This window comes from Mastomys coucha, unplaced genomic scaffold, assembly GCF_008632895.1.
Source record: "Mastomys coucha isolate ucsf_1 unplaced genomic scaffold, UCSF_Mcou_1 pScaffold21, whole genome shotgun sequence".
Taxonomy (NCBI): Eukaryota; Metazoa; Chordata; class Mammalia; order Rodentia; family Muridae; genus Mastomys; species Mastomys coucha.
The window spans coordinates 36,862,374-36,871,962 of NW_022196904.1; the positions used below are offsets into that span (position 1 = coordinate 36,862,374).

Below are 9,589 nucleotides of genomic sequence, written 5' to 3' on the forward strand. Positions count from 1 at the left end.
TCATTATATATAGCTGCCTGTTCTAGAACTCCCTGTGTAGACCGGGAACTCCCTGGGCTCTGCCTGCCTCTGCCTGCACATCACTGAAATTAAAAATGTGCCCACAACCCCTGGAAACCCTTTTTAAATGTCCCTTCTTCTTTTTCCTTTTTAAATAGCATTTTTTTAAAAAAGTTTATATCTGCATGTACACCTGCATGCCAGAAGAGGGCATCGGATTCCAGTACAGATGGTTGTGAGCAACCATGTGGTTGCTGTGAATTGATCTCAGGTCCTCAGGTCCTCTGGAAGAGCATATAGTGCTCTTAACCACTGAGCAGTCTCTCCAGTCCTTTATGTCCCTTCTTACGATTCAATTTGTTGAGTTCACACGAAGGGTGACATTTGTCACGATACTGAAAGGAAGTCATGGTCCAAGGTCACATGTTAATTTGCAATGACCCCATCTGAAATGCTTTGCAAGTGTTCACAGGATGCTCAAATAAATATTTGGGGGGAACATCTTTGATTTCTGACTTTTTTTTAATGTTTAGGAATGTTCAACAGGTAAAATATAGACAAAACTCCTGAAATAGAAAATATTCCTCATCCTAGGTGAACAGGGAGCCTCATACTACGTTCACACAGACACAAGAGAGGCGGGGTGAGCAACTTGCAGGTCTGAGGGTTTGAACACACAGGGAGAAGGTCAAAGCTTCAGGGCTTCTCATATTCTGTTTTTGAAAGCTGTTGCATAAGTGAATCCCTGTTAAAAGTTAAAAGCCCTTCAATTTATTACTTTAAGAGTATTCTATACCTAGAAAAATTTCAAGAGTATCTTTCACCTTTGAGACACGGATTCTTTGTGTAGCTCTGGCTGTCCTGGAACCCATGCTGTAGACCAGGCTGATTTTGAACTCAGAGATTCACCTGCTTTTGACTCCCAAATGCTGGGATTAAAGGTGTGCGAAACCACATGGCAAAATTTTTTAAAAATCTTCTGTATGCATGTGCCTCTGTGTGTATATGTGCCTGTGAGTGCTATGCCAAAGGAGGCCAGAAAAGGGAGCCTGCATCCCCTGGGACTGGAGTTACTGTAAGATGGGAGCTGCCCAAAGTGGGTGCTGGGGATGGACCCCAGGTCCTTTGTAAGAACAGCAAGTGTTCTTAACTACTGAGCCATCTCTTTACACCCCCTTTATTGTATTTCATTTTATTTTACTTTTGAGAAATAGCTTTTTATGTAGCTCTGACTACCCTGTGTAGACCAGGCTGGCCTCAAATTCACAGAGATCTGCCTACCTCTACCTCCAAAGGCAGGGATTAAAGGTCTGTGCCACCATCCCCAGCACGGACAAGGCTCTTAACAGAGGAAAGTTGCCCAGTCTTGACCACACCTGGTCATGGAGTCCTTCCTGTGTGCTGGCTTTGAACACAAATCCCACTCACCTCCCACTCCAGTCTTCTGCTGAGACACATAGGACTCGAACCGAAGTCGGAAGCGGTTCTCACCACCCAGGCGGCCATAGGTGCCGTCGTCCACCAAGAAGAAAGCAGAATAGTTATAGTCCAGGGGGTACTCAACTCCATCCTCAGGGTCACCACGCCACCGGTACCTTGCAGGGAATGAGCCCTGGGGACAATGCCAGACAGAGAAGTCTTTTAGAAGGGACCTGACACCCCACAGACCTGAGGACCAGACCTTGACTTCCTCCCTCAGATCCAAGGATCTTCCCCAGACTTTCTTAGTCCTTCCCAGCCTCCTCCCTCAGAAGTCAGGATTACTCCCTGCCCTCCTCCCTCAGACCAGCACTCCAGACCAGGGCCTCTTCTCTGAACCTTATTCCCACCTTGGGGTTGATCAGCATGTCTCTGTTCCGGACCACTCCCCAGGGGGCCACACCCATGGCCACCACCTTGCTGCCCCCAGTGCTGGCCGTCTGGTGGTCCCTCACAGCCACACCCACATGCCGGCCTATGCCTGTGTGCAGTCCTCCAGTAACGATCCAGGCCCCTATGTAGGACAGAGGGAGGGATATAGTGGAAAACAGTGAGCAAAGACAAGGAAAGGGAGCAATGTCCTTCAACCAGGGCAACAGAGGACACAAGGCCCAGGAGACACAGTTCCCAACCCCTGTTGTCACCTGTGCTCTGGGCGGCTCGCACCAGCCCACGACGCAGAAAGTCCTGTAGCCAGGTCTGGAGCACGGGGCCCCCCGACCCCCCCAGCACCGACACTACCAAGTTTGGGGCACGAAAGCCCCAAGAGCGGGTGACGAGACTGTACACAGTGGCCGGATCCGTGCGGTCAGACAGCCGAAGAAACTGTGGACACAGGAGGAAGAGACACATGGGGGATAGAGAGACTGAGACAGGAGGAGACAGATCCAGACAAATGCAGATAGTGGCCTAGAGAGAGGACAGAGACCTAGAGAGGACAGACTCTTAAGACAAAGACACACAAAGAGGGGGTGGACCAATGGGGAGACACATTTGGCGTTGCCCCAGCCCCACCCAGCCTGGCGCCCCGGACATGCAGTCCTCACGTTGCTGGGCTTTCGGCCAGAGTACATGAAGTCCAGGTCCCCGTAGGCATCTGTGGGCTTTTCCGTGGTATGTTCATCACTGTTCCACTCCGTAACTACGGCTGCCCCAAAGGCATCCTCCATAGCCACAGAAGGGTGTACATCCCGAGGTTGCCCACACTGGCACAAGGTCCCTCTGGGGGCATGAGGGTAGAGTATGAACCCTGGGTGTTCCCACTGAATCTATCTTGCACAAATGTCCATATCCTGTCCACGTGGGACCTTGCATCACTAGAGACAGAGTCTACCATAAACCCAGAACTGGCTCTGACTGTCTGGGAAAGAAACTGAGGTAAGGAGCCCTTCTAGCCAAATTTCATCCCAAATAAGCCAGGACAGGGAAAGTGGCCTGCAGGATCAGAATCAAGAATAGCACACGGCCTTCGGCAGGTGCCCTTGCTGCCCCAAGCCCCAGAGAAGGACATACACTATGAAAAAGAAAATTTAAAGAATGATTCAACCAAAGAATAATAATAATAATAATGAAGAAGAAAAAGAAGAGAGAAAGAGAAAGAAGGAAGGAAGGAAAGAAAGAAAGAGAGAGAGAAAGAAGGAAGGAAGGAAGGAAGGAAGAAAGAAAGAGAGAAAGAAAAGGCCAGGTATGGTGGCACACCTGTAATCCTGATTTGAGGCCAGCTTGATATACAGAGAATTCTAGGACAGCCTGGACTACAGAGAAACTCTGTCTCAAAAAATAAAATGTAAAAGAAAGAAAGAAAAAGAATTACTCAAAGGGAGTTTGGAAATTGAGGCCCCTGTGCAGTTTGGAGCAAGCATCTTCACCTCTCTGAAATGAAATTTCCTCCTCCAATGATACAAAGATAGTAAAAACCCCACGGAACTCAGAGGAGGCAAGAAAATCACAGTGTTTCCTGAAGCGAGGATAGCAACCAGCCCCAGCAGTGTGAACTCCAAACAGAGCTTTAAATAACTCAGAATTTCACAGTAGAGAAGCTGAGCCCTTTTCAGAGCTCCTTGACTGTGAGGGAGGGCGCTTGACCTGGCGCTGGCCTGTCTGCTGTTCTCCACCTTGCCTCAGGCTTGCCTTCTCAGGCAGACAGGCAGGAGCAAGCAGCTGGCCCCAGGTGGAAGCTAGAAGGTAAAATCGCCTTCTTCACTGTTCACCGTCCCCCAGGACAATCCTTCCCCATCTCCATTCCTTCTGGTTCTGAGAAACAGACAACAGATGATGGCTTCCATTTCTGGTCTCCTTAGATAGAAGGTTTTCCTCTCTAAATAGGACACAGTGGGCTGGAGAGATGGCTCAGTGTTAAAAGTGCATACAGAAGGCCTGAAATAAATTCCCAGCACCCACATGGCAGCTCACAACCATCTGTAACTCCAGACCCCGGGGAAACCAACGCTCACTCCTGGCCTTCTCCCCTTTTCAGACACCATACATGCATGTGGTGCACAAACACACACGCAGGAAAAATTCCTATACAGGTAAAATATAAATGTTAGAAATAACAAAAGGAATGTTTAAAAATCATAAATGTGGGGGCTAGAGAGATGGCTCAGCGGTTAAGAGTACCGACTGCTCTTCCAGAGGTGCTGAGTTCAATTCCCAGCAACCACATGGTGGCTCACAACCATCTGTAATGGGATCTCATACCCTCTTCTGGTGTGTCTGAAGACAGCTACAGTGTACTCATATGCATAAAATAAATAAATAAATCTTTTTTAAAAATCATAAATGTACAATTGTCCCTTGGACTCAGGTGACTGTCACCTTAGTTTCCAAAAGTAAGGAGCGGGGACTTGGGGAAAACATAGCTAATTCTCCTTGGTCCTGATTCTGGAAGGAGTTCAAATAGTGAGGCTCACCTGTAGTCTCAGAAGTTCACTGAACCTGATGGAGAAATGGGGGCGTGGGCTGGGGTTGTTTTTTCACTAGGCTCTCAGTAGCCCAGGCTGGCCTCAAACTTACAATAGCCAAAGCTGGTCACAAATTATTTCTTCTTATTTATTTTTGGCCTCAAATTTCTGATCCTCCAGTCTCAGCCCCGAGAGTTCTGGAATTACAGGCATGCACTACCATACCTGGCTTGTCTTGGTGCTGAGGACAGAACCCTGGGTTGAGTGTATGCTAAACAAGATTTCTAGTAACTGAGCTATATCCCCAAGCCCTGGGGGGACTTGGTTTTCTTCAACATATTTATATTTTATATGTATGAATATTTGTCTTTCTGTACATCAGCACTCCACATAGATGTGTGCACAGTGCCTATGGAGGCTGGAAGAGGTTGAATTCCCCCAAACTGGAGTTAAAGACGGTTGTGAGGCCTAACATGGATGCTGGGAACTGAACTCGGGTCCTCTGCAAGAGCATCTAGTGCTTCTAACCACCGGGCCATCACTGCAGCCTTCTGCCCCTTGCCTTTTGAGAACCCAAGGCGGTCTAAAACTAACTTTGTGGCCCAGGCCGACCTTGAGGCTCCACCTCCTAAGTGCTGGGATGACAAGTGCACACCAGTGTGCACCCAGCATAAGGACCAGGTGATGTTGTGAGGCAGGCCATGATACTAATTATCCACAGGATACACATCAGGTCTACACAGAGGGTCTGTTGTCCCTCTAGAGCTACAATAAGAGACATAACCTCCTTCTCTAGTGCCAGGGGACCCTGATATGCTTTAGTTTCACCCCACTTAATCCTCTTACCCATCAGGACCTCATTCTTGGATCCCCTTGTTCCCTCTATCTTTTAGTCAAAACTTCTACATGGAATGTTGTGGAGCATCTGGCCTCAGAAGCACCTGGCCCAGGGGCCTATCATCCACACAGGCTCCCTATACCCCAACCTACCGAGTTAAAAGAAGCTCAGGGGAGAAAGTGCCCGCCTTGAGAAGAGGAGGACTTGAGTTTATCCATAGGACCCATAAACAAGTTGTAATCCCAGTGCAGGGGATGAGAAGACAGAAGGCCCCCTGGGGCTAGCCAGGTCACCTCAAGCTAGTGAGAGACACTGTCTTACAAAACAAGGTACACAGTGTGTGAGCAACACTACCTGAGGTCGTCCTCTGGCCTCTATATGCACAAATGCACACATTTGCACCTGTGCTCAGGAGCACACACAAAATGAAATCAAAGGAAAACTCAGTTTCTAGTCACACAGTTCGTAGCTCAGAGCTCTGTCACCGCTACTAGCCACCGTACTCAATATGGACAATGAGCATCACCATCACAGAAGAAATAGGATCTGGCCCCGCGGTGCTGGCAATGTCTCCTGTGCCTACATGACTTCTGTCACCTTTGCTCCGTGTGGCTCTGAGGCACAATGGCTCCACTCAAGTATCATCTCACTGTCAGAAGGTGGCTGGCCACCATGGAATGCACCCCTTCTGGTAACCTTGGCCTGATCCTTCCTCTCCTCAAAACTGTAATGCAACCCTCATGGTGGCTTTCTTTCCCCTCTACTGCCCTCCGACCACTCAAGGTCCATGCTAGCCTCTTGGCCACCCCTCATGATACTCTAGCCCAATGACCCCAGAGAGACAGTTAAGAAGATTCAGGAAAGGAGGCCAACAAGCGGCTAGCACTTGTCTTAAAGGCATCCAGAGATTGGGGAGGGGGGTGTGTTGGGTGAATGTTTTGGTTTTTTTTATTTTGTGAGTGAGGATTTGCCTGCCAAGTGTGTCTGTGTACTGCATGCAGTGCCTGTGGAGGCCAGAAGAGGGTGTCAGATTCCCTAGAATGGGAGTTACAGGTGGTTGTGAGCTGCCGCGTCTGTGCTGGGCACTGAGTGCTTGTCCTCTGTAAGAACAGCCAGGGTTCTTAACCATGGAGCCATCTCGCTGCAGCCCCCGGTTGCTTTCTGGTGCTGTTATTTTTTTGGCTTTTTTTTTTTTAAAGGTCTGCCTCGGTAGCCGAGGTGGTCTCAGAACTACAGTAATCCCCCTGCCTCAGTCTCCTGAGTGCTAGAGCAAACGACAGTCCACACCTGACAGGTTTCTTGGGTTTGGGTTTTCGGTCCTGAGAATGGAACCCAACACATGCTAAGTATGTGGGCTACCACTGAATTACAGCCTAAGCCCAGAAGTGTAAGAAGGAAAGAAGAGGGGGACAAGAAAGGGAAGGGGGCCTTTGTAGTTTCCTCACCTGCCTCCATGGTTTCAGTTTCCACCTATAACTGGGACCTCTCAGACCCCAGTACGAACCTCAGTCTTCCAGTAAGTACCAACTGGGTCCCAATCCTCCCCCTGCCCCTCTCCAAGGCCCGTCATGTACACAGAAGGGTGGCACTCAGCATCCCTTCCCAAATCTGCTTGTTCTCCTGAACTCATCATCTTGGTGATGGTCCCCAATCTCTTCTCACCTTCCTGAATGCCTACCCACCCTCACACAGCTTACACACGCCTACCCAGCCCCGGGAAACCATAGTCAGAGTGGCCTCTGAGAGCCCATGAGGTCTCACACAAACCTTCTCACTCACAGCCTTCTTGACAGCCTGAACTCTGCTCTGCTTTCAAGCCACATCGGACTGTCCTTAGGGAGGACTTGGGCCGAGCAGTTCCTAGGCCCACAGCCACCTTCAGAGCACCACACAGCACCATCTTTCCAATGACACCTGTAGCCCACCTGCTCCCATCTCTTCCCACTGACTTCAGCTCAGATTCAGCTGTCACTCTGTTTGAGACCCTCTGACAGATCCAACAGTAAACCAGTATCTGTGTTTATTTACACAACATTTTCCTGTCCCACAGTGGTGGAGCAACAGGCTCCTGATAAAGTCACACTAAGGAAAGCAGACATCCCTGCCCCAGGCCAAAAGTCCACCCTGAGAACTGAGTTAAAGCTGGACCCAGCTAGAGAGACTAAGCATGCAACCAAGAAGCCTATAGCGCTTGCTCCTGTCCCCTAACACCCACAGCACAGCACAGCACAGGCACGCAGTGGTAATTGCCCTCTTCTCGTGGGAATTGCAGATATTTCCGGATGTTTATTAGGTGGTGGGCAGAGTTCCAGAAACATCCCAGAGTGACCTTGTTTAGTTTGCACAGCAGCCCCAGAAGGGAGGAGCTGTTCTGTGCCCAGGTGACAAGCGCAGCCCAAGAAGGGAATTACTATCCCAAAGCTGCAGAGCTATGTAAGACTGGCAGGGCTGTGTGGCTATACTCGCTGAGCCGAGATGACACAGAAGGCCAAAGCAGAGACAAAGTGACACAAAGAGACAGAGACACATGGACGAGACGCAAAGACACATAATAGATCCCTGGAGCGTTTATATGCCTCCCATCCCCACCTAGAGGGGAATGCAGAAGTCGGGGTGTGCCCTAAGCAGGATGGTCCAAAACAAGGGCAGGGAAGGGGGTCTGTCTCAAGTGAAGGCGGGAATGGCCTTGGTGGGCGGGGCCTGACTGTGTTGGGCGGGACCTTCTGTGGTGGGTGGTGTGTGTCTGGGCACCAAGGCCTCCTGCGGTAGGTAGCTAAGGGATGTGTGTGGTGGCAGCCTGTCTGCGTTGAGTGAGGCGAGTCGGGTCTATGGGGGCGGAACCTGTCTGCAGTGGACAGGGCCCACGAATCTATGCTGCCAGCTCAGAGGCCGCGAACTGCTCACCCAGCATCATCATCGGAGAGGTCCACTATGAACGTCGTGCACACCTTCTTCCTGAAGATCTTAGGGACCCAGCTCTGAGAACCGGAACAAGAAGGGCAGGGCGGGGATGTGGGTCAGACCCACAGGATTCGAAGACAACCCCGCGCGCCCCCGGGACACATTGGGAACTCCTCCCTCGGGCTCAGCCAGGAACCCATATCGCTCGGTCTGGGAATTCCTAGTCCAGCCACTGCAGCATCTGACCCGGATCCGCGGAGCTAGCGCCGCCTCTGGACCCCACTCACTCCCAGCCCCGCGCTGTGAGATACCTGCTCCTTCTCCGGCCCCACCATGCTGCCGCCGCAGCCCCTGGGGCTCCGTGTATTTCCTCCAGCCGCCGACCCGCCCGACCAAACCGGATCCGCAACTTCGCAGACCAGCCCGGGGCGAGTCCCGGGACACGTCACGGGAGGCGGGGAGAGGGCGGCTGCGGAGGAGGGACACGGATGGAGTCGGTCTGGGGGATACTAAAGACCGAGACTTGGAAGGCAGAGAAGGCGGAGGAAGGAAGAAAGCAGAGTGGGGCACGCGATAGACATCAGCCATGGGACAAGCATAGATTCGGAGAGACAGAGACTGAGAGAAAGACCCAGAAAAAGACAGAGACAAAAACTAAGAGGGGAATCCAGAGAAAGAAAAAGGGGAAGAGACCGAAAGCGACAGAGAAAGAGAGAACGGGGGGGGGGGGGGGGAGAGAGAGAGAACACACACACAGAGGAGAGACAGAGAGACAACACACACAGAGAGACAGAGACAGACAGACACACACACACACACATACACACACACACACACACACACACACACACACAGAAAGAGAGAGAGAAAGAGAAAGGGACCAAAAGAGAAAGATCAGGGAAGACACCGTAAGAGAGGAGGGGCTAGAATCCTGAGAAGAAACAGGGACCCTCAGAACTGTGACTATGATTGGGGGGAGGGCCTTGACTCATAAAGGACAAAAATCCAAAGATCGTGGATATACTGACAAGTGTGGGGTGGGTGATGTTGTCCCTCAGAGAAAGCACTGACACCTGTCTTCAGCCAAGTCCCTCTGGTGGGGACAGCTGAGGCCTGGTAACCTGAGCCCCCAGCACCTCCCCCTGTTGTATTTATAGCACTGGTCTGGTCCCCTGCCCCCAGATCTGAGTTCCAGGGAGAGGAGGTCATGGGGTGTTGGGGACAGGATTCCTTCACTGTCTTCCACAGCTTCTGCATGACACCACTGTCACACTGAATGTCCCATTCTGCCTGTATACTTCCCCTTGTTTACCTTGCAGGAGGCTCTGGGCTCCAGCATGCCTCCTCTCCTACATACCTCCTCTCCCAGTGCCCCAGGCTTTTCCAGCAAGACACTCTAAAAGTCTAGCCTTTGTGCTAAAGATGCCAGACTTGAGCTTGTCACGTCCCTGCCCCCCCACCCCCACAC

General features: G+C 51.0%; 1 protein-coding gene across 3 annotated transcripts in view; it reads right to left on the minus strand.

Moving 5' to 3' along the window:
- Positions 1–8,828, minus strand: part of Trpm4 (transient receptor potential cation channel subfamily M member 4) — a 29,931-nt gene extending 21,103 nt beyond the window's left edge. For all 3 annotated transcript variants that reach the window (XR_004123030.1, XR_004123031.1, XM_031386589.1), the window contains exons 1-6: positions 8,433–8,828; positions 8,125–8,198; positions 2,526–2,700; positions 2,124–2,304; positions 1,830–1,993; positions 1,429–1,612 (exon numbers count right to left, since the gene is read on the minus strand). Coding sequence is in view for 1 of the 3 variants with exons in the window: in XM_031386589.1 (XP_031242449.1) it covers positions 1,429–1,612; positions 1,830–1,993; positions 2,124–2,304; positions 2,526–2,700; positions 8,125–8,198; positions 8,433–8,456 (802 nt within the window). In the remaining 2 variants the exon portion in view is untranslated. The remainder of the gene's footprint in view (positions 1–1,428; positions 1,613–1,829; positions 1,994–2,123; positions 2,305–2,525; positions 2,701–8,124; positions 8,199–8,432) is intronic.
- Positions 8,829–9,589: the final 761 nt, after the last annotated feature.